The sequence below is a fragment of the Festucalex cinctus genome, chromosome 2 (assembly GCF_051991245.1).
Source record: "Festucalex cinctus isolate MCC-2025b chromosome 2, RoL_Fcin_1.0, whole genome shotgun sequence".
NCBI classification, from domain to species: domain Eukaryota; kingdom Metazoa; phylum Chordata; class Actinopteri; order Syngnathiformes; family Syngnathidae; genus Festucalex; species Festucalex cinctus.
This window is the reverse complement of record NC_135412.1, coordinates 32,860,046-32,884,165: the sequence shown is the minus strand read 5'-3', so window position 1 is coordinate 32,884,165 and position 24,120 is coordinate 32,860,046. Positions and strand designations below refer to the sequence as shown.

General features: G+C 39.6%; 2 protein-coding genes across 4 annotated transcripts in view; both read right to left on the bottom strand.

Annotated features, from left to right (window-relative positions):
- pex14 (peroxisomal biogenesis factor 14) overlaps positions 1 to 7,469 on the bottom strand; it is a 56,323-nt gene extending 48,854 nt beyond the window's left edge. Inside the window, exons 1-2 of the mRNA XM_077514702.1 lie at positions 7,360 to 7,469; positions 5,012 to 5,062 (exon numbers count right to left, since the gene is read on the bottom strand). Coding sequence (XP_077370828.1) covers positions 5,012 to 5,062; positions 7,360 to 7,395 — 87 coding nt within the window. The 5' untranslated portion in view covers positions 7,396 to 7,469. The remainder of the gene's footprint in view (positions 1 to 5,011; positions 5,063 to 7,359) is intronic.
- A 3,370-nt stretch (positions 7,470 to 10,839) lies between these two features.
- Positions 10,840 to 23,354, bottom strand: masp2 (MBL associated serine protease 2). Of its 3 annotated transcripts, none has more exons than XM_077514706.1 (7): positions 23,250 to 23,325; positions 22,959 to 23,119; positions 22,721 to 22,898; positions 20,430 to 20,561; positions 18,588 to 18,784; positions 18,314 to 18,408; positions 10,840 to 11,833 (listed from the first exon to the last, which is right to left on the bottom strand). In XM_077514706.1, the coding sequence occupies exons 2-7, from the start codon at positions 23,058 to 23,060 to the stop codon at positions 11,701 to 11,703; spliced, it is 837 nt and encodes a 278-aa protein (XP_077370832.1). In that variant the 5' UTR covers positions 23,061 to 23,119; positions 23,250 to 23,325; the 3' UTR covers positions 10,840 to 11,700. The 3 variants fall into 3 exon arrangements, with proteins under 3 accessions (XP_077370832.1, XP_077370831.1, XP_077370830.1); XM_077514705.1 differs by having other exon boundaries at positions 22,959 to 23,133; positions 23,250 to 23,318; XM_077514704.1 differs by having other exon boundaries at positions 10,842 to 11,833; positions 22,959 to 23,181; positions 23,250 to 23,354.
- Between the last annotated feature and the right edge of the window lie 766 nt (positions 23,355 to 24,120).

The window sequence follows — 24,120 nt, the reverse complement described above, 5'->3', positions numbered from 1 at the left end:
ACAGTATGATTTTTGTTTGCAAACAGTGCGTTGGCACGGCAGCAGTATGCAACGAAAAAAAACAAACACTTTGAACACAATTTTTTCATCTTAAATATCTGTGGAAGAATCACCCAAATTTCAAAGACGATTGGACTGTGGGAAGTTAAAGTTGAGTTTGTTAAAATCTCACCTCGATAAAGCCCGTATGTCACTAAGCGGTGCAGGCTTGTCAGGGTGCACGCATGTAGCGAGTGTTGGCATTTTATCAGGTTTCGTTCAAGACTGCAAAACAATTGTAAAGACATTCGGCAGACCCTCGCAAACCATTTTTGTGCACGCAAACACAACCGCCAAATTTTGAATACGTTCAAAATGTCGTTGTGAGCATGAAAATGCGTGTTAATAAGTTGGGCACTGTATTTTCCTTTCACTTCTACTTTTATCAGTTTCAAAGTTAACGGATTTTAAACGTTATTCTGTGTTTGTCGTTCTTTACCGGAAATATACTCAAATGTTTTCCTCCTGGTATACGTGGTTTAGTATGGTGCTGTTGGACACGAAATTGGACTTATAAAAAGTAAAGCTTATCAGACAGTAAGAGAGTGTACACAACTGTCCAGTGTGAAGTTTTAAAAATTGAGGAAATTCAAAAATCACTTTTCAGGACTGACACATGAAGAACATCTGCCTGCCTGTAAACTATTTTGATGAATAAAGGCTTCAGACAGAGTCAAAAGGAGACAGTAGCAGCAGTAGTCCCTTCATGTTTGCTGCTGTACTGATTATTGCTGGCACAAGCATCCTCTGCCAACCAGCCAGGTTCCCCAACCCCACCAACTCCTGCGCTTAACACACAACCTCTGTAGTATGACGACGGCTGCGGATGGGCGACAGAAATTTGGAGACTGCTGAGCCGCAACAGATCACTTCAAAGCAGCTTATTTAACGCTCACTAAATTTTTCATCATAGTCGCTAAATATCCTGGGGAAGAGGAGCTTTTGAAGTTACAGCGAGAGCAGGGATGTTTCTACAATGTGTTCTCCCGCTCTTAAAATAAATAAAAAACATATGCACTTTACATTGCATACACCTTCACACACAGTCAACATAATAACATTTTTATAAGCTGTATAGATTCTCTTAGTAATTTATATACCATAAATATGTGATAGGAGGCTGCCATTTTGTCCGGCACTATGGCATCATTCGCCCCCCCCCCCCTGCTTAATTCTACGACGGCGTGATAGGGCCACAATTTTTTTTTTTCCCCCCAGAGGGGCAGATAATATTCCGAGAAAATTCTGCACTTTATAAAGTTGCAAATTTTCAACTTTATAAAGTGCAGAATTTGCAAATTTGCAACTTTATAGTGGCAAATTTGTGAGACAAAAACTCGGAAATTTATGTGAAATAAACTCGCGCAAATTTGCCACTTTATAAAATGGCAGATTTGGGAGAAAAAAAACTCAGAAAATTACAACAAATACACTATAGCTATAGTCTAATGTGAAGATTCGTTGGTGGTTATGGGACACTGTTTATAAAATGAAAAGGCAGGATGGAGATGGAATCATCCATCCATCCATTTTCTTGACCGCTTATTCCTCACAAGGGTCGAGGGGGGAGAGGGAATCATTCTCAATTTAAACTTTACTAGTCATACACGGCAGCTAGAGCAACACTTCCTGATCCCCTATCAGCTGACTAACACTAACCAATCAGAAGCTAGCACACTTTAGGTAAATGCAAGTGAATGATGGGAGCGGCAAATTCAACTTCGCTACTTGTAAAAAAAAATAAATAAATTTAAATAAAAATAAAAAAAATACCAAAATGTATGAATGTATAAATAATAATTCTGGAAACATAAATGTACAAGTAAATAAACATTTTAACAAATTTACTTAAATAATTGATCCTCAGGGTGTGGACCTTCGCAAAGCGAGACATCTTTGTCGCTGGCCGCACCCAATGCTTCAAAGAGTGAATGCTTAACATCATATGGTTAATCTCTGCTAAAGAAATTATGTACCATCTCCTTATTTGAAAACATGAGTGAAAAGTATTGCCACAAACATCCGGGTAGTACGCTATGTGTATTTCTCGTAAGTTTCTGAGTTTTTTTTCTCGCAAATCTGCCACTTTATAGTCACAAATTTGACACTTTATAAAGTCGCAAATTTGACACTTTATAAAGTCGCAAATTTACGAGGGGTTTTTTTTGCAAATTTTTCTCTGAATATTGCCCCCACCCTCGAAAAAAAAATATATCTATATGTGGCCCTAAAACAACGTCGTATAATTCATATTCCACAAACGCAATATTAATCAGAATACTGTGTTTTGACTAGTGGGTGCACAGAGAACACATTAATACAAAGAAAAATTTTGACTTGACTTCCACAGGTGTTAATAGGGATTTACTATTTTGGCATCACAGTAAGAGCTTAATAAAAAAACAAAATATAGTATAACAAACTAAAGTTTGCCCTATTTTACTACTCTCATGGACATGTAATCCCCAAAAATGTTATTCATGACTTGACTGGCCATTACCTATATATTTCATTTTGATTTAGGTATTTATTGCCCTGCATACAAGTATAATGATTTAAAGAAAATAACATTTAAGATACTTTAACGACAGTCTAAAGAAAGCATACGCACACAGAGACAGAACAGAGGCATGGGAAACATTAGAGAGGGTCGACGACGCAACACCAACGAGCGGTGGGTGGCGGGTGGATGGGGTGGGGGTGTCGGGCCGGGTTGAGTAGTGGACAAAGAGCAGGGCCGGAGGCAGAGAGTGGCTGGCAGCGACTGGTACACCAGTCAAGCATAGTTGTCCCAGTCTCCCCCATCCTCTCGCACCCTCTCGCTCTCAAAGCAGGTTCAAATTCAGACTTGCCCCTCTGGCCTAAATAGTGGCAGAGGCTGTGGCAATGCCCCACTCAGCTGGACCCCCGTCACCACAAAGGAAAGCCCACGCGGTGCAGTGTGCCAGGGCCTGCTGATTTGGGCGAGGTAAGTCACAACCTCTTAGCTTAACGGGTATCCCCTGTCTGACATGCACATGTGCACATAAATGCTATACAAATGTGTGCACTCTCTCTCTCTATCCGTTTGCCCTCTCTCTCACTCTCTTACTCGCTCACTCAATGCCCTCCCAACCCTGCCAGCACTCCCTTTCCTCTCATCCAGATAAAATCCTTTCAGACACAAATTTCAATTATTCACCTCATCCAAATAATGCCATGTGACAAGAATTATCCCTACTGTAATAATCCACTTAACTGAGAAAGAGCAGCTCATCAAAAAGAGAAGGGAGAAAAGGGACTGCAAGTGAGGACAGTTTTGTGTATGTGTGTGCGTTCATTGAGGGCGGGGTTAGGGTTTGCTGCTTGTCAACCAGTCTCGAATCAGAACCCTCCTAACAAGAATTTCTCCCCTTTTTGAGAAGGCCGTCTTGAAGCGCAGTGGCATGATGAAATTGAAGTAAATTGAAAGAAAGCCTAAGAGAATGCTCCCACAATCAATAACCCCAGGATTAAATTAGCCTTGGCATGAAGGCATGATGTTGGGAGAGGGGTGGGGGTGTGAGGGGATGTGAATGATGGTGAATGACATTGAGACATGTTGGTTAAACAATACCCCACTCCAAACCTGGATGTGATGCTGCACTCATACAAGGACATTTAATGTACAGTACAGTCTATGTGATGTGTTCCCTTTATGGCTTGGCAACAGTAATTCCATTTTTTTATTTATTTTATTTTATTTTATTTTTTTTATCACGGTCATATAATGGGAACTTGTTTATGTGTACATATAAACACTTCATACAACGCCATTGAAAAACAGCTGATACGACTTAAAATGTTGCCAATCTTGTATTCACCACTTGCATTAAATGAGTTTATAATAATAAACAGTACACAAGTATATACACAAGTAAATAAGTCATTTAATGAGACACTTCCCCATCTTGTGATTGGATCGGTGATCAGTTTATTTTGTCGCTAATTGGTGATCTGCCCACCTAAAAAAAAAAAGTGTCAAATTACACAACCGAGCAAATCTTTTGCTCACTGGCTATTTACAAAAATGTGTCCAAAAGCAAAGTGTTTTCAATTTGTTCACAGCAATTCGACTAATTTACATAACATCGAGTTCTCCTCCTCCGACTTTTGGCCTTTTGAACCAAAGTGGCCACTCTTCTCACCTAGTTGCATTTCCTGAGGCCTTTAAAAAGGATGCTGCGTAGAACGGCATAGCAGAAGCTAACGGAGTAGACGGTGAGTTATTACTAACTAAAGTAAAAACTTATCGCGCGCGATCACGCGAGACACGGCCGGAAGTTTTCGGCAACTGAGCTGCCGGACCACAACTGTGCACAGCCGGCGAATTTTGTCCACGGTATTGATGTGTCCGGTAGGCAGTCAATATGAAGCGGAGCGGATCCGCAACACACACGCATGCGTTGTAATCTCGTGGTTAGCTTAACCCCCGGACATGATTGTAGTGAAAGCCATACTCTGGGCGAGTAGTGGCTCATTTGACTGTGACATCTCTTACCAAAAGAGAGTTTATATCAACAACAAAGCTACACGTAGATGATGTTAAGTGCACTGTAATTCTTTATAAAGCTGCCAAACAAGTTATATCATAAAAATCCCATTGTTGCTCAAAAGCTGGCTGATGTTCACCCTTGCCAAACTTTGGTTCAGGTTCCAGCACTGTGAATCATCTGTTTAGTATTTAAAATGTTACACACATTAGATATTTTAAGGCACATGAGGATCACGACATGCCGTACAATTAACAGTATAACTCCCATCATTTATTATAATGTATTCATTGCAACACGTTTTCCTGATTACATGAGATTAAAATAAAAATCTAAATTGCTCCCACTAATAGGTGTTCACATTTAAGACAGACAGTATACTGATTTTTTTGCTAGAGATTCTTGTCCCCATCACCTTATCAGTGAAGCTGTTTTTAATAACTGAAAAGTTGACTCCTTACCAGTGCTTCTCTGGAGGGAGCTGGAGCATCATTACCAGGAGGAAGGACAGCCTGAGTGTAAACAAGAAGCAGTATTAGAGTGCCACCTGCTGGATGACAGATGATCTTTAGCTTTATTGTCATGTTTCATGCTGCTGTACCAAAGGAGATACTGTAGTGTCCATGATGAAGTTTTTAGTATGTTAGTATTAATCACAGATGCTTACCTGACTTTAACAGTTACACCATATGAATAGAATGAACAGAACACTTCATTGTCTGACACAAATGATGACAGAAATTCTTCTTCGACCAGGCTCTCAAACATTCTCATCCATACGCATTTCACATTAAAAACATGATAAAAAGAAAAACTACACAGGATTAAAACAAATAATGAATTCATGCTAGGAGGTGCTATGTTCTATTTTAAGCTGTCCAGAATGATTATGGGAGAGAGAATAAAATATGTTTTGTATATAGTGCATTTTTCCGGGCCAGTGGGACTTTATACCTCCTGCCAGATGGCAGAACTGAAATGATTGGTGGATTTGTTAGCAGAATATTCTTTCCAAACATACAGCACTGAAAAGTAGCTTGTTTGGAAAACTGTGACAAAATGTCCATGATTAATTAAATTTCAGTGTGATCAAGCATAAGTTTTAACCTTTAACATACATATAGCATTCACCTATGGTAAATTGTCACATTCACACAAATGCGTCCATTATCAAAATTATAGACTTGGGTAAATTTCTTCAACATTCATCAAAGATTTGGCAATTGAATAAAACAGTAGAGATCTTAATCAATCTTATTGATTAATTTAGGTTTTTTATTACCTTTTTCCATCATTATTTTGCAGTTTTCATTGTTCAAACTAAAGCATGTCCCTGCTGATGTGCACTGCTCACATTAACAATATGGCTGCAAATAGGGAGGAACTTGTTTAAAAAAGCAGTCAGTGTTGACAACTTAGCAAGTTTGTCAACATTGATAATGTACTGTACTTATGTGACATTTCCTCTCCCACTGGCAGCCATCTAAAAAAAAAAAAAAAAAAAAAAAAAAAAACTAGTAAAGAAACAATGTGAGAGACAACATGAGCGGAATAATTTTCATGTTGTTCCGCATATGGCAAGAAAAGAGCTCCGTGGAAGGGAAGCCATCACAGAGTCATTTGGGCTACACATTGTTGCACATGGTTAATACATTGCAAAAGCAGGGATTTATTTACCTGTTGGAAACTTGTGACACCAGGTATGAACTTACAAAGCACAAATATTTTGGCAAGGTCGCTTTGCATCACCTGTGCAACTCTGAGAAAAGAGCGTGAGAAAGCTGGAGGAGGTGTGGTGTTACTACAACTCTTAATATTACTCTTACATGGACAAGATGAGCCTTGCACTTTGACGGTTCAGATTATAATGTGAAATTAGTGAATTTATGAAAGCTTGTGTCTACATTTTGAGAGAGGAAGCACTTCTAGTTATGTATCTATCAATCGGTAATTAAAGCAATCAGTAAATTGAATTATCAATCTATCTAAGAAACGTTACCACTTGAGTGGTATCATTGTTATTTGTGTTACTAGCTGTTACGATAAGCTATCCAGCCATCCAGTGTCTGAAAGCATGAGTGCTCAAAGAAAATCAACATACGCCCAGGCCAAACTTGCATACTCCATATAATGGCAGCAAAAACATGATTATGACAGTTTAAAGCAATGACAGTGGGAAGTTATGCTTGGCCCTTTGAATAAGAACAAGTGTCGCACCTGAGCATTTATTTAAAATTGGACTCAAAGTTTAAAGGCCAGTGAGGACACTCCTAACCCTGATCCATGTTACATCGAAAATGTCAACAGATGGAAAATCTGGGTATGGTAACCTACATCTCATTTTGTGTGGTTAACATCTACACCACAAAAGAATATAATCGTTTTAAGGTTTAAAACTGCCTGTGTTGCTTTGTTTTAGTCAACAGGGCACGGAAATTATTAAACAGAAAGTTAGCAAACATTGCCATCTTGATGAGGTCAACTTAACTGCACATCAACACAGTCCACGACACACGCCTTTGCTCTAGTAAGTAAATAAATCAAAACTCGATACTGATGCGATGGCATTTATGAGTTTAAACTAACATTTGAAGTGGAAAGTACTTTAATTCTTTTAGCGTGGTAACTTTTGAACGTTTTCGAGATCGACCGAGCATTGCTAACTAGCTGTTATGCTAACAACCCCGCATTAAAACAGCCAGAGGAGTCCAATCTGAATTACATTTAAAGAACAGTGTGCACGCTGCAGGGGTGCTATTCCTGCATATGGATATTAAAAGGTAAGTTTTGTTATTTCAGAATTGATGACCTTTGCTGGTGGATCACACTGTTCCGTGGATGCCATCTTCCTGTTAGCATTGAAGGCTGCTCGATGTGTGATTGCTTCTGCCTGAGTTGAAAATGAACTCTCGCTGACCTAAATAATAATAATAAACACAAATATTAATATTAAATTATAATGACTCGATAAGATTATTGTTATTTTTTTGTGTGTTTCGAAAATAACATAACTTCGATCCTAAGTTTAAACATATAGTTCTTTTGTGAAATAGTTTTGGGGAAAGTGTTTGGTGGCGCGCATAAGCAAAATGACTTCATATCCCAGAGTCCTTATCGTCTAAGCCGTTCCCGTATTCGAAACTGCCAACTGGACTGAGAGCTGTCTCCTGCTGTCTTATTAATCATAATAGTTGGACGTTTCTGCGTATAATGGCGGATCGAAAGCCGTGTAAGGTGTGCAACTTTACACGCCAGAAGTCATATGGCTTGGTTGTTCCTTCGCTTGAGGAGCTGAAGGTAAAAGGTGAGATGATACACATTTTAAACACAACTTTGTTGATGCTTATAGCTTGGTAGAATAACATATGTAATGTCTGTGCACAAAAACCAAGAAAAATCGAATCAAATTTTAAAAGTACTGTATATGAATGAGGCTGTGATTCGCATTTATCTATTCGATTTAAACCCCTATGTAAGGTACAGAAATATAATGTATATAAGTATTCAAGTGTTACTAAACATACGTCTCAACGATTGCTAAGTGGCCGCTCACTTCAACTTATCTCACATGATCAAGAACTGGCTTTTGGTCTAGCAACATTTCTAGCGTGCTGAAACTTGCAAAGGGTGATGTAAAACTACTCAAGAAGATACCTCCCTCCTGTCGTCTCATTCCTTAAATGCTAGTCACCACCAGGCGTTGGCCAAAACAAACGATTTTCTGGCGTTCACTAGCTGCACTTGGCAGTGGGGAGAGATAACTCAATCTTATATTTTTTAGAGAGCCAAGCCACTCCTTATGTAAAGTATGTTTGCACTGGTCAAAATATGAGCCAAGTAAGCTTGCATAATCAGGCATCTATCGATCCATTTACTATAGCGCTTGTCTTCATTAGGGTACAAGGTGAGCTCAACTGCAGACTAGCTGACTTTGGGCAAGAGACAGGGTACACCCTGGACTGGTTGGCAGTCAATCAAATAAACAACTTTTCACACTTGTATAACTTCTGTGGCTAATTGAGAATCTTCAATGAGCCTAACATGCAGGTTTTTTGGAATGTGGGAAAACCCACACAGGCATGAGGAGAACATGTAGATGCCACACAGGAGGGCCGGAGCCAAAATTCTAAACTGAAACCTCAGAACTCAACTATATATATAGGGCACTTTTAAACATCCACCGCTGCAAATAAAGTGCTACACATTGAGTAAATACACAACATACAACAACACAGTTAAAACAATATATTAATAACATAAAAATTGTAAATACCACAAAACACTAAAACAATACCGAGTCTCATTATGAGTCAAAAGCCCAAGAATAAATACGTTTTGTATTGGACAGTGAAGCTTTATTTAATGTGTTTCCATATGTTTGATTTTCCTCCAAGATATTGGATTGTCATAGTATTTGTGTTTTCGTTGGAAAAGTGTCATGAGTTAATCTTCCACATCACATCACATCATATCATAAGAATATTGTATTATGTTTAAAACTAAAGGTTTTTGCAACTCGTGTGATTCCAAAAAAAAAAAAAAACATTTTGAGCTGCTTGTCGTTATACAGCGACATATTTATGAAGTAATATCGCTCATTTTATCATTTTAATTTTATTTTTAGCTTTATTATATCTCATATTTAGTGCATTCAAACTTGTATACTGCACAATAAAATGAATTAGCATACCCTATCTTGGAAATGACATAAGGATTTTTAAATGGCACAGTCATTCTCTTGACGATGACTTGAAACTACTGATTTTTCTTTCATTGCAAATAAACCAAACATTGATTCGGTGATTGGTCAGTACCGTATGTCCACAGCTGAAAGAAGTATAAAAAGGGATTACTGAGCTGAATTGATCATCATTCATGCCTGATTATTTCATTCCAGGAAGTGAGTTTCTTGGTTTCACACCACATGACCCAGTCACAGTAGTTTTAGAAGACGATGGGACAATAGTCGAAGATGAGGCCTACTTTTGGTGTTTACCCTTAAACACAAAATTCATGCTGCTGCATGAAAAGGAGACGTGGTCGCCACTTCGCAGGGGTGAGCATGTTTCATTTGGCCTAAATCTTCTATGTATATGTTGTTGATTTTTTTTATTTTCCAATTGAATTGTATCCTATACAGCTCTTTATGCCTTGCCTTGTAGTTGATGGTGGCACAGCGTGGATGGCGAGGGATTCCGTGATGCTTGAGAGCGACGTTGTAGACGCTCAATCAGCCCAAATTACTTCGCCATGGTTGGACTTGGCCTTGCAGCTGAAACAGGACCTGGCCAGCATTATCCTCATGTGTGAGGAAGACTTACAGGTGCCAGAATTAGTCATGTTTGTCACTGCATATTTTGTTTTTAACCAGAGAGGAAGTAAAAATATTCTCCCTGATTTATCTGTAAACGCCAATACAAACACTGCCTTCCATTGTTTGTTATCTAAATGAGTACTTTATGTAAAATCAGTTTCACATGTTCCAGTGCTTAGTGGACGTCCCTTGCCCTGAGCTAGCGTCTGCTCTCGGCTTCCAAGAAAAGAAAACCGAGAACTTTCAGGAGACACTGCAGAGGGTTTTAGACCGTCGGGAGGAGGAGAGGCAATCGAAGGAGTTGCTCCAACTCTTCGTCAAAGCAGTAGAGAAAGAAGACGGACAGTCGCAGGAGGAGACCAGGCGGCCCAGCGAGGGAGGTATGTTTAATGTAATTATTTTTACAAATAATATTTCTTAGTGGCAACACAACTGACTCACAGTCTGGGTGTTCTCCCCGTTCGTGTGTGCATGGGTTTCCCTGGGTATTCCTGCTTCCTTCCACATTCCAAAAACATGCACTTTCAGTTGATTGAGGACTTTAATTGTCCATAGGTGTGATTTTAAGTGTGGATAGTTGAATAACTTCAATCTGCTTATTTTCCCATTCATCCATAGTTTTATAAGTGGCCTGTTACAGACTGGCATTTATCAGGATTTATTTACTTCATATTTTAGGGAAGTTACACTGATGCCAGTAGCCACTAGGTGGAACTGTTGTCACAGTTGAATAGTCTGATTCCCTTGAAGCAAGTGACTCATATGAAGCTAAAGAACCACTGAGAGCATTGACTTGTATTTCTTCTATTTATATTTCAATCAATGTAGGTGCTGATTTGCCTGATGGGATGGAAGTGGATCAAGCATCTGGATTCACTTCCAGGACTTTGATGGTCCTGAAAGGCAAAACAAGCCCAGAGACCAGACTGTCCACTGAAGATCTCCAGGTAACACACTGTCTTCATGTTACACTGTTCTTTGCACTTTCTTGAACATTTCAAGTACGAACATTACAAGGTTGAGGTAACGGTTAAACACACTCTTGTAATAGCAATGGAAATAATCATTTTCACAGACAAATTGCCACCTCATAAGATGTGTTGTTGCACCCATGTTTTTTTTTTGTTTGTTTTTTAACATTGTCATATAAGTCTAAAAATAAGTTCATACTGTTCGTATATTAAGATCTTAAAAATCAACACTTAAGCCTTGACAATGTTCTTCTTCAAAATAATGACACTTTCCAAATTTCAAAAACAGATGTGATAAAGTGTTACCGTGAGCTACAAATTGGAGTAGGTGGTTCCAAACAGACTGCACCGATATATTATGGGTACCCTAAATCACTTTGAGTCGCACACTGGGTGTCGCTTGCCGCGTCCTTAATGAGTTTTCACAAGTTTAACATTCAGAAAAAATCCTCCTTCCCCTCCTTGGCTGTATTTCGTTTGCATCTCTCTCCACCTAATCATTAAATGCTGCTTCAAATAATTTACTTCAGAGCATTTTTCACACATTGGCTGATGTAGGCTTATTGTGTAGGGGGAAAATGGACCATCCTAAATTGAGGTAGGTAAGGCTAAATCCATCTGGCTAACCAAGAACAGTGAGGCCGACCGAAAAGGGGCTTTTGATGCTCAAAAATTAAAACCTGCATCCTTATATGGTCTCTGTACTCACCTTTCATAAAATGTGCTTCTATCTTAAGGCATGTTGACCAAAGTAGGAATTGTACAACTTCAGGCACGTCCAACTTGAGTTTGCATTTCTATTAAAATGTGCCACTTTGTTTTAAAGATGGTGGTGGCCAAAGGGGCGGAAACAATGCAGCAGGTGCTAGGCTGGGACAAAGTCAGGACGTCGACGCTGCTTCAAGACTGCGAGTCGGAGCTGAAGCAACGTCTTCAGCAGGTCCAGGCTGTGCAGTCTTTGAGGGGCAACATGCCGCAGGGGGACAGCAGCCAGCCGTCTAAATGAGAACAAGGAAGAGGAGAGCAAAGCAACGTCACCTCACAGTGGGAAATAGTCGGTTACCTTACCTGAGCACAGACTCCAAAGTGCTTACGCCGACTGCCTCAGGGCCAACAGAATGAATTCGCACTGGCTTACTGATACTATTTTTACCGCTGGATCTTGTATAAATGTCAACAAGGTTGGTGTTTGTAGCATTTGGTACAACTTTCAAACCACTTAGATGCTTTTGCCTCAAGCAGAAGTGGAGGGCTTTGTACAAGTTATGTTTTTATCAAACATCTGACAATAATCACATATTTGTTATTTGGATAACAAGCTGCTGTGAAAAGAGCATCACATGCATTCATATTTTTATTCACTGTGGATCTACTGTGTTACTTGGATACAGCTGACTTGATGCTTTTAATGTGAAGAAAATGAGCTCAGAGACTCAGATGCAGATGTGTTTTTCTTGAGGCCAGTAATCTTTAAATATTAAGAGTCTTTGTTGTCATATCCTGGTAAGTGGCAGTTTATTTTCCCATCCGTCCTTAGAGAGCTATATTCTAATAATCATACATTTTCTGTCCTCATTTGGGTCCTGAGAGAACTGGACTCTATTCCAGCTTGAACTGGTCACCAGACAATAACACACACATATGGACTTCAGTTAACTTGCATATTTTGGAATGTGCAAGGACACCAGAGTAGAGAAAACCCATGTGAGCACCGGAAGGACATGCAATCTGCACACGAGGGTTTGAGCTGAGAATCCAACTCGGAATTTAAGGCCTAGATACACCAATCCGACGTCTGGAGACAGACAGTGTTGGGCCAGTGGCATGCACCGTCTGATTAGTGTATAAATTACTGTCATAAAGACGGAATTGGGGGGTTCAACAAATTCGACATGTTCAATTGACGTTGAGTGTTGGGGCATTTGATCACTGTGATTGGCTGTCAGCTAGCAAATCAGCGCACAGGGCAAGAAGAGGAAATGACGAACGTGGGTAAACATTACTGATGGAAAGCCTGGACCTTCAACATGAGGAACTGCTCAAGAAAAAGCCGGGCAAAATTGTTGAAGTCAGCAGTTTCCTGCAATTCTAGCTTTTGACAAAGCTCCTTTCCTTGGTCGCTGGAGTATCCAGGATGTTGCCCATTTTGTGCCGTTTCTCCTTATCTTGCACCTTTGCTGCCTTAATTGCGTATAAGAGCGATGGTTGACAATGACAGCATTCTACGATACTGTGCAAAAAGCAAGGAGGGTTTCATTCACCTGGGAGGATATCGTGAGAGAAAAGGTAACCGGTATGCATTGTTTACATTTTTATATCCTGGCCCCATAAAGAGGTTTCCGGTTGCCTTTAGGAATAATGACTACCGCCGCAGATGGAGGGGAATTGCTTCTCGCGCATGCGCTAAATGTACGTAATAATTGGGGTCGGTGAGGTGTGCATTTACATCATTTCTCTACGTGACGTGCCGACGTCTGGGCCGACCCCGTCGGATTGATGTATCTAGGCCTTTAGATTGTGAGGCAGACGTAATGCTTTCCGACTGATTCCAATCAACTTCTTGAAATATGGCAATTTTGTGGCAATAGAAACATAAGCTTTGTAATCAAAGCTTGGTTGGGTGTGGTCACTCCTGTATTGCTGCACTCTAAAAAGATAATTCCATCCATTTTCTTGACCACTTATTCCTCACAAGGGTCGCGGGGGGAGCTGGCGCCTATCTCAGCTGCCTCTGGGCAGTAGGCAGGGGACACCCTGAACTGGTTGCCAGCCAATCGCAGGGCACACAGACGAACAACCATCCACACTCACAAGAACACCTAGGGACAATTCGGAGCGCCCAATTAACCTGCCATGCATGTCTTTGGAATGTGGGAGGAGACCGGAGTACCCGGAGAAGACCCACGCGGGCACGGGGAGAACATGCAAACTCCACCCAGGAAGGCCGGAGCCTGGACTCGAACCCAAGTACTTAGAACTTGGAGGCGGATGTGCTAAACTTGTCCACCGTGCCGCCCTAAAAGATAATTGTTGAACCAATTTAAAATCAAACAAACTGTAGGCCTGTACCATTATTATGAAGCGGGTATTGCTTTAGGAGTCACGTGATGTTACTCCCTTTGAGTTCAATCAAGGCTCAAATTCGTTCTTGGGTTTCAACAGACATTTAATGTCGTCTACATGTCTTGTACATGTTAACACACCAACAATGCCGTCAGAACTAAGAAAAGAGCGAAAATAAGCTCAATATAGCACACCAAATAAAGAGGCCTCACAATAAACAATTAAGAAATGCAATGACAAGTATTTACCTCATTGGCCACATTCACTCAAAAGGAATAATAACAAAAAAAAACACGTCTTTTGGACAAGCTACTTCCTTGTCCACCTGTGAGTCAATTTCACTGGATGCGGTTGCGGTGCGGTCCGGCGACGCAAGCAATTAGATTCCATTCATTCGAATGGTGCAGTTTACACTGCTTGCGGGTGCGTTGCGTGTCGACTGCGGAAGGCCTGCGGCGTGCCGCAAGCCTTCCGCAAGGATAGCCTATTTTCTCTTTTTGCCGGTGTCGGTACCATATGTGTTCGGCCTGCCAGATCCATTCGGGGGCCTTCGCGTCTGGTCGGCGCTTGCTGATGACGTCAGTACAGCAAGCGAGCAGTGTCAAATGTGTTCACGTTGGTTTGGTTTACGAATTTTGCGGTTCACGTATCACAATACATCACAAAAACACTCGTAATGATTATAGGAACACATTAGCACGTCAACTGACAATATTTCGTCCCATCGCAGTTTTACTTTTTTGCATTTATGTGCTATTTTACCTCCATTTTTTATATTTATTTTATCTAATGTATTTTTTCAATCTATTTCATTATTTAGTCAATCTTAAAGTATCCTGCTTTTATACTTACGTTTATTTACGTTTTGCAATCTCAGCCCATACATTTTGTTATTTAAATGACATCTTTAATATTTTCTTGCCAATGTCACCTCAGAGGTGACACTGCACTATGAGTTGCGGAGGGTCGTGCGTATTGCAGAAAATAATTACCATGATGATGATAATAAAATGATGGAATTATTGCCTGAGATGTGACATTTCCTCACCAATATGTTCTGTACTCAGCCTCAGGTTATTAGGTAACTACGAATTTATTTGTAACCTTCATGTGTGTGCATGTGTGTCTCATGGACTATTGATATAAATATTAATCAAAGGTAATGGCCTACTACCGTAAAGTCGAAACTCATAAGTTAACTTCATCAACTACAGTAGCACATTTTACTTTTTCTTTAAAGATGTCAAATGCATTAACAAATCAATGAATGACACATGAATGAATGAATGAATGAATGAATGAATGAATGAATGAATGAATGCACAACTTTTCTTTATATGTTCAGTATTTTTTTCCTTCCACAAAACAACAACAACAAACAAGTCTGAAAGGGTTTCACGGCAAACCTTTAATCCTAGACAAGGGAAGACGAGAGATCAATACATTAGAATAGCCACGGTGAGATGTAATTGATTGATTATGATTGATGAATGATTTTGACGCGTTACGAATCCTTGCCTTTTGGGTCGCCGAACAGTTTGATCCAGTAGTGCGGCTGTGATAAGTCCCATTAGATAAATAATAATAAATTTCTTCGTAAAAAGCGTCAATGTTTTCCCTCCAACGACTGGAAAGTTGCCTCACCAATCACAATCGTCGACATCTCAGCCAATCCTGTAGCGTAAAACGTCTCAGCCAATCCTGTAGCGTAACGTCATCTGTAGGCGAAGGACCCCGAATGGATCTGGCAGGCCGAACACATATGGTACCGACACCGGACGCCGCAGCGGTAGGCCTCCGGCCAATGGCAAGCTAGCACAAAACACATCGAGCGGGACAGGAAGACCGAGGCAGTTTCAAAATAAATTTCCGGTTACCTTTCAGAATAAAATACTCACCAGCTCCTATTTCGCAAGTTTTTCAGCAAAACGTGACGTGGGCGTCGCCGGGCCATGTGCTCATTCACGGTTTAGACACCAGCGAACATGGACGAGGAGAGGTTTATATTGGAGGTGGAAAACCACAAAATAATATATGACACGGCACATCCTTTTTATAAGGACTGTAATGTATTGTGAGTTTGATGTTCGCGATTGCTTGTTGTGCCCGTCTCGCTTGCCGTACTGAGCGGCAGCCGGACGGGGAAGACAGAAATAAAGAGTGGACCCGCACTGACCCGACTCTCGTTATTAATATACTTTACAAGGACAACCAAAAAAAGGATGCTGCATGGAATCTCATATCTTTCTGCTTCTCTGTTGAGCAGACTTTCTGTATGTTTGTCGTTGTGAAATGCCACATGATCGCGCGCGCGCGGTCCCGCGAGACACGTTGGGAAGTGGGCGGCGACGGAGCTGCCGGACCGCAGCTGTGCGGAGCCGGTGTGGATTGACAAAAAAATTGACCCGTCCGGAGCACGCAGTCAAGACGCACCGCACCGCAACCGCACCGCAACCGCATCCAGTGAAAACCCGGGGTAACAGTGTCCCTTACCAACGTATGATGGAACAAAAAGTATGTTCCCCTTTTCAATAGTTTTTAATTCAAATGAAATTATCTCAATATTATGACTTATTTAACATTTTTACATAAAAATAATGACTGTTTTTCTTTTACTACCAAATCAAAACTATAAAATTAATCAATTAAATAAATGAGTGTTGCCTCTAATGGCAGCAACACGTGATGCATGTCATGTGAGTCATGTAAGACATGATCTTCTCTCCAGTGGACAGGGCACACGTGACAAGATGTGCAATTGATTTTTCACAAGGGAGAGACTTACACCACGATCACTACGAGTTTGTATTCAGATTTGGGTTACTAATGCATGGTGCGTTAAAGCTCGGACTCTCACTTGATTCCCCGTCAGATGCAAGCTGCAATTGAAACTGTTTATGCTTGTATTTTGTATGTCAAATCAGGACATTTTTTTGTACAGTGGAATACTTAAACCAGGTTTTGTGGAGAAAAATATGCCAAGAATGTGTCAAAAAAAAAAACAACGGGAATTCAAGCCATCATGATGTCACAGACCACTGAAAGGCAATAGTGATGGTAAGAGTATGAAGCTATACAGTTGTACTTTATATGCACATCTCTCTCTCCTCGTGACCAATTCAACCTCTGAAAATAGCAAAAACAATTACTGTATTTTGGGTTTTATCTGTATTAAGCCTTTTTCTCACCAGTTAGCTCATACGTCTACATACCTCTAGGTATGTAAACTTATAAGTACAACTGTGGCTATGATGCTGGCAGTTTAAGCCAATTCACTTCACATTACTGAATTTTATTTTTAATAATAAATTTGAACTTTAACGTCAACTTGCATCACAGAGCAGTATGTTTGTCTGGAAGGAAAAAAACTAGTGTTTAAACCATCCATCCATCCATTTTCTTGACCGCTTATTCCTCACAAGGGTCGCGGGGGCTGCTGGCGCCTATCTCAGCTGGCTCTGGGCAGTAGGCGGGGGACACCCTGGACTGGTTGCCAACCAATCGCAGAGTGTTTAAACCAGTCAGAAAAATTTAAAAGAACACTTCCTTTTTTTAATCAGTGGAACCTTTCCTGCCTGTATTTCTTCAATACATTCATGTAGACAAGCAGCACGTTGGTAGCATGCTACCACTAGACATCTTAATGGGAGTGATGCTGCCATGTCATTTAAAACATATTTATATGAAGCAGCATACCAGTTACTATGCTGATTTGTCATAATGTTGGCCTATTTCTGCATTATTCACAGTCACAAAGGAAAGAAATGACTAAATCAATACAAGGGTGCTTCTTTGGCACATCAACACTCTTACGTGTGATCATTTGCTCCACTTGTTGGGCAAAGACTGATGAAATGCTAGTGAGCAAGTGCAAAACGTGTCAAATTAGAAGCAATTTATATAGTGGTGGAGCACATTATAATAACTGTTTTGACAGAGAAGTACAGCTGGAGTTAGGAAGAAACTGCATAATGTATGAAGGTTAAAGGAGTAGCTTTCACAAATTAGGTCCTAGACTTTTTTTTTTTTTTTAGGTCCTGAATTGATTGTCTGGGCATTACATGAATCTTTGCCGTTAGCTAAAACAAATCACTACATGATCAGCTCATTTCGGTTAAGGAACTATGGTAGGCTATATAAAAAGCCATCATGTAACATTTTATTTTAAGTATGGTATCAATTGTTTAAGTGTCATTACATTCTTCTTCATCTCATAAAATCAGGAAGACAAAATGTCACTGCACCAAAAATGTTTGCATCTACAATACTTATGTAGTACTGTATGTGAGGACTATTATCGTAGGCTTTGTTATACTTTTATTCGGCAAACTCAAGTTTCAGTTTTAGCGAGGGTCGTAGACTTCATACTCGTGTACTTGATCATCCATCCTTTGTTTTTCCCACTTGAATCCGACCTGAATGCAACATGCACTCGGTGACTTCCGGTTTGGATGCCGTCTGGTGTTGTCGATCCGCAGAACGGTCCGTACTCTCGTCCAGCTGTCGAAATCTTCCAAATAACAAGCAGCGAGGGTGATTTATGAAACACACAACTGCCGCTAAATATGCAGTAAACCACATGGCCCAACAGTACATCACCTTAGCGGGGCTTAGACAGCATCAGACTGCCTACGCACGCATGAGGACGAATACATTGTTGGGTCACTGCTTGCAAGTCACGTGACTAACCTTCAACATATCGTATGGACAGGGGACATCTGGGTGTCCCTCTATGTCAAAAGGCTCCATAAAGTCCAGGATTATTTTGTAGCCGTCTGGAAGACGGATGGTGTGGTTGCAGTGACTCATGGGCGGGTATGGACTCGGGTAGCCTGGACTTGACAAATGTCCTGACTCGTTGGTCAACATCTGGCTGAGGCACGGCACTGTTGACACACAACATACAAACATACTGCTGTGTTAGTTAAATTTGTGTTCACAATACTTCCGTGAGTCCGAATTTTTAAGTTTTGGTTTTGCGGCAGCCCATCACACTAAAGTCTAATGTGTCATATCCACACGGTGCCATCTCCATTTTTAGGCTATCTGACGGTACTGCTACTTTAGTACAGTGTGAGAATCTTTAACCCCAAGTGACGATAGTGGCCATGTAAAAAAAAAAAAATAAAAAAATAAGACAAGCAATCTCAGTGGAAATGATGGTTACCATAATTAGTTGATCATGAAAAGTTTGCAAACGTGGGTCCACATCAACTTCCAAAGTCCAAAACTTTCAAGTTACACGGTCATCCATCAAATTCGAGACATTTGCTCCAAGGTAAGCAACGTTCATTAAAAAATATGGTATGCTGCTAGTGAACTAAAGTGAGTGAAGCACACTTTGAAGCACATGGTATGAGCAAGTTTAGCAATCCAAGCTAATTGAAGATCTTGCAGTGCTATGCTATTATAAGATAGGTTTCTAGAAGCCATTTGCTTTTAAATGATTGAAATAGTAAAATAGACCACTTGACAATGTCACATGAACAGCTTTCTCCTTAATATGGTTGTCATCTTAAATATCAGTTATGTTTTGATTAGTTTTGTCTGTGCCCTTTTGTCAGCCTACTCATATTTTTACATTTTTGGAAAACATGATAAATATTTGTAGCTTTTTTTATTTGGAAGCAGAAGCAGCTGGACAAAACAGTTGTGCTAGTAGGCTAACAATTTGTAACATTGCTTTTGTAAAAAAAAGGAAAGTACTGCAAATTAGACATTGAGAGGGAGTAGGTTTAAAAAAAAAAAAAAAGATTAAATGATTAAAAAATATAAGAATACATATTTAAATTGACTCCTTTTGGTGCCATAATTAATAGCATTCATTAAGATTGCATTAGTGACGCAGCAAGTGTGCAGATGTTGTCCCAGACAATACAAATGAGTGTTGCAATGAGGCTGTAATTGATATAATTAGCAAAATCTGTGGGCAGATAATCTTTTTTTTTTTTGCCTGTTCATTGCATGATTTATTTTGTCTCCCTTCCTCCTCCAGCAAAGAATGATCAAGTCAAGGCACGTCAAATCAGTAATTGTGATGTATTACCTCACGTCAGCACACTATTAGCGTTGCACACAGGTATCAATTTTTAATACCAATTTGACGTTTCTTCTCTCTGGAGAATCAACAGTAATTAGCCTTGTCTTTTGGCAGTTGGCAGAGATCAAATGCTTTATGCAATTTGATTGTAAAAATCTCTCAGCACATGGCGGCTGGAATGGAATCAGCACCTTTTAGAAATGGACTGTGTGGTTATAATTAATGAGAGGTTTGGGGGTGGGTTAAATGCAGACCCTATTCTGGACTATAGTCCCCGTGGCAGTGACATCACAGATGGAAAACTGAACCCACACTGCCTCCACGGTGGAGAGAGTGAACCTCCACCATCAGTGATACTAACAATGCAATTGCAATGCAGTCAATTATACTTAGAGATTAATTACAGGCGCATATGCATCTCTTTTTACCGTCTTTTGTCTAATTACGTTCACTACTGAATTTTATATTGAATCAGACGTCATCTTGCTCACCTGTACAAGATCTTTTGTTGAGATGGAGAAGATATCCTGGCCTGCATGTGCAATAATACCCACCGATGTAATTGTGGCAGAAATGGTCGCACGTTCTCTCATCGTGCATACTGGATCGACACTCATTGATGTCTGCAGAAGACAGTACAATCAGAGGATAAGCATCAAGCTGTGAGACTGTTGTCTAAGTGGTTATCAATTGATTGCAAAAGACTGGTGGTAATTGGAGGTTGAGGGTCAAGTCTGCAGCAAGCGCTCAGGTAATATATCATTTGTTTGTGATATCCAATTAAAAAGAGAATTTAAATTGGACAAAAGAATCTCAAAACTTATCTGGATAACAAGACAGGTCATCATATAGGTCATTTACTCTTTGAGACTGAACTAATGAGCACAGGTGGTGTGTACACCATCTTCATGAAATGATTACTCTGTAGTCATTCATTTTGTTGTTAAGGAAGACGTACACTTACGACCGTAGTGTCTATTGTGGCCTTGAAAAAATGTCACTGCATATTTTAACAATCTATTAATATGGTGAACTAGCCAGTAAACCCTTCACATTCAGATTTGAGTCCAGTTCCTGAACAAACTGTTTCCAATGTCTCGTGGAAGTATGTCTACATAGAAGCGGAAAGGGACATAAGTGGTAAATATATCCAATTAAATCCTTAATAAATACATTACAATAATGCTAATGCTTAGTTTTGATTGTCACTGTCAGAGAGATACTGTGTTGTTATATGTTAATTTTTGGAATTAATAAATAAATGTATTTATTTATCTATTTATTTATTTATTGGGGGTTGGGATAATACTGCACAATTGAATACTGCTGTTCTTAATATTTTTCACTCCTCAAGTATCTAGTGAGTTAACCAAAATATTACTTTAGTAGATACAATTGTTCAGTACTGCAAACTACAACACACCATAAAGTAATCAATTCAACATTATTACTTTTGTAAAGGCACAATATTTGATATAGTTCCTGACTGTATTCCCATGTTTGTTGGGGAACAGTAGTAGTCTGACTCAATTTAAAATGAGTCTAATTAATTAGGGTCTTTGTAATTAATGAATCCCAATTATTTGCATTTTCATTAAATGCAAGTAGTCAGCAACTCTGATGAGTACGAGACGGTATTAGTGCCCCCGGACTGTTGATGAACTGAAATTGTAAATCATGTAAGAATGGGAATGAATACCAGCTAGAAAGCTTCAACATCCGCAGTTCCCAAACACTTATTGAGTGTTCTTAAAGGGAAAGGTTACACAGTAGTAAAAATATTAGTGGGAGAAACAAATTTTCATCAGTTTGAGCAATCTTATATAGTACTGTATGTATTTGTAGTGTATTCAACTGAATACAGGTTGAAAAGGATATAAAAAATAATTGCATTGTTTTAATTTACATTTAAACATTTTCCTATCTTTAGTGTAATTTGGGTTCAGAAAATTTCTTCATGACTGCATCATTTGCATGTGTTGTATCAGTATTAGCGCATTACAGGACACTTTGTATTGCTTCATGATTGTTTTTACTTTTGTGTTTATGTCCTTAAATGTACTTTGTTATGGTGAACTTTTTGCTACAGTACTAAACTCCTTGTCTGTTTTAACTTACTTGGCAAATAAAATGGATTCTGATTCAAAAATTGAGGACTCCCTGCAGAGTGAAATACTGATGTGAATCCAAGGTCGGCTAATATTATTTTATTAGTTATTAATTAGGGTGCAATGTTACATGCATTTGTATTTGGCACACTGCTGTACCATACAAAGGTCCTCCAAAGAATATACTAAATTAGGTAAGAAATTTCCAGAAATAGAAGAGATGCAAGTAAAATATATCTATTTTGTGAAATTAGGATATTTAATTTGATTACGTATGTTAAATTTTGTACATGCACTTTCTTAATGTACTCTAAAAGGTGCCGTAAGTGTTGAATGTTTACAAATACCTGCATTTCTAGACTATTTCTGAGTGCAATTATATTTTCCTTTTAATGATGTTACCATCTATAAAACTGGGTTGTGACTGCTTGTTATTGATATGTCAAGACCGAATTAATGATTAATTTTTTAATACTTTTTTTTCTGGAACTAATTAATGTAAGTGAAAATGTATGTGTTAATATTCCAAGCCCGACTTCAAACATTACAAAATGTAAAACATAATTTTTCAAGAGATTATTTTATAATTTAGAATTTTACCAGGGTAAACAGCCAGCAAATGTATGCCTTAAGCAAAAAAAAAAAAAAAAAAAAGTGTCACTATTCTCCGTCACCTTCAGAGGTGTAAAATGCTTGGAAGCCGGTGAATCGCTCCTCGTTAGAGTAGTCGCTCCTAAAGACCACTGACATGCGGTTGCCGGCTGACAGGATGACGGTGTTCCTCGGGGTGCTTTCATCGTCCTTCTCTTCTTCCCCGCAAAACCTCACGGTATCATTCCCTTCTGCCAAAACCTGTTTAGACAGGGTCAAGGCATTTCTAACCAACAATCAAATTGAGTGAGAAGGCCGTACCTGAACGAAGTCGTATTCGCACAGATTTGAGGGTTCGACGCTGAAGTGGGTGAAGTAGAGCTTGACCCTGTGGCCCTGTGGGACGGTGATGTTCCACACCATGTATGTGTTATCAGGGTATGGCTGGGGGAAGTTGGGGGTGGTAAAGTTGCCGTATAAGCCTGTCATTTCCACACTCAGCGACACATGGAAGAGGCAGAATAGGAAAAATACGCAGCCACCACTATCACAATTATGTATCAGTGGAGCAGTTTGAAGGAATCTTTGTTTAAAAATAAAAATGACGCTCACCTGGTCATGCTGACACCAGTCCTGAAATATGCTCTCTCTCTTTGAATTGTGTCCCTCTCAGCTCAGTGCTCTCTGGGTAATTGAACCTGTGTGTCCTTCCCAGCTGACAGTTAGGTAAACAAAGTGCGACAGGCACATGATCAGCGTCATCATCACCCACCACCCTTGGTCACAGATGTCAGAGGCGCTCGACATCAATAATATGGTAAAACTTCCAACCTTGCTGCTTCATCACAGCTTTACAAGTCGGAAGGAGGAATGACAGCTCATTACTGACGTTATAAAACATACAACACATTTATAAAAAGAAATGACGCCAGGAGTTTTAAACAAGCTAGGAAAGTGTATAACAAAATACAGCACCCAATGTGCTTCAAAAATGATTTGTTACAACCAATCCCTCCCACCTCTCCCCGACTGGACTCTGAGCACACTATATGCATGTAGCAATACGCTGCCTTCCAGTGATATTGTACAGCCATGTTGTAAGTACGTGGCTTAAAACGGGATAGTGTATATGTAACATTTGTTAAGTTGTCCCACTCAATACCAACATACTATTATCATTACCAGTCCTCATTTTTGCTGCAGGTAATCAAATCTGATAGTGTTAATGTTCTTAGGTAGGATTTAGCTGACATTTTTACTAGCTAGGAAACATTTCCAGTGGACACAGACAGCAGAATTGTCCTCTGTTTGAAATGGAAGGAGAGAAGCTAGCTGCTGTGTCATGTACTGGTAAATGTTTTAATATTAAAGCCAAGGTCCAATTGAGAAGCTAACTAAGTGGATGCCCAACGATATAACTCCTAGTAGGACACACAGACCATATTCACAAAAAGCAATTTTCTGTTAACGCTGTGCATTGCAT

Coding starts and splice junctions, on each gene's coding strand:
- masp2 (XM_077514704.1), bottom strand. Junction 20,562..22,720: donor AGCATTTTACACCTCTGAAG/GTGACGGAGAAT, acceptor TGTCTTCTGCAG/ACATCAATGAGTGTCGATCC. Junction 11,834..18,313: donor CGAGTGCATGTTGCATTCAG/GTCGGATTCAAG, acceptor GTTCTCATTTAG/ACGGCTGGCTGCTGTCCCCC.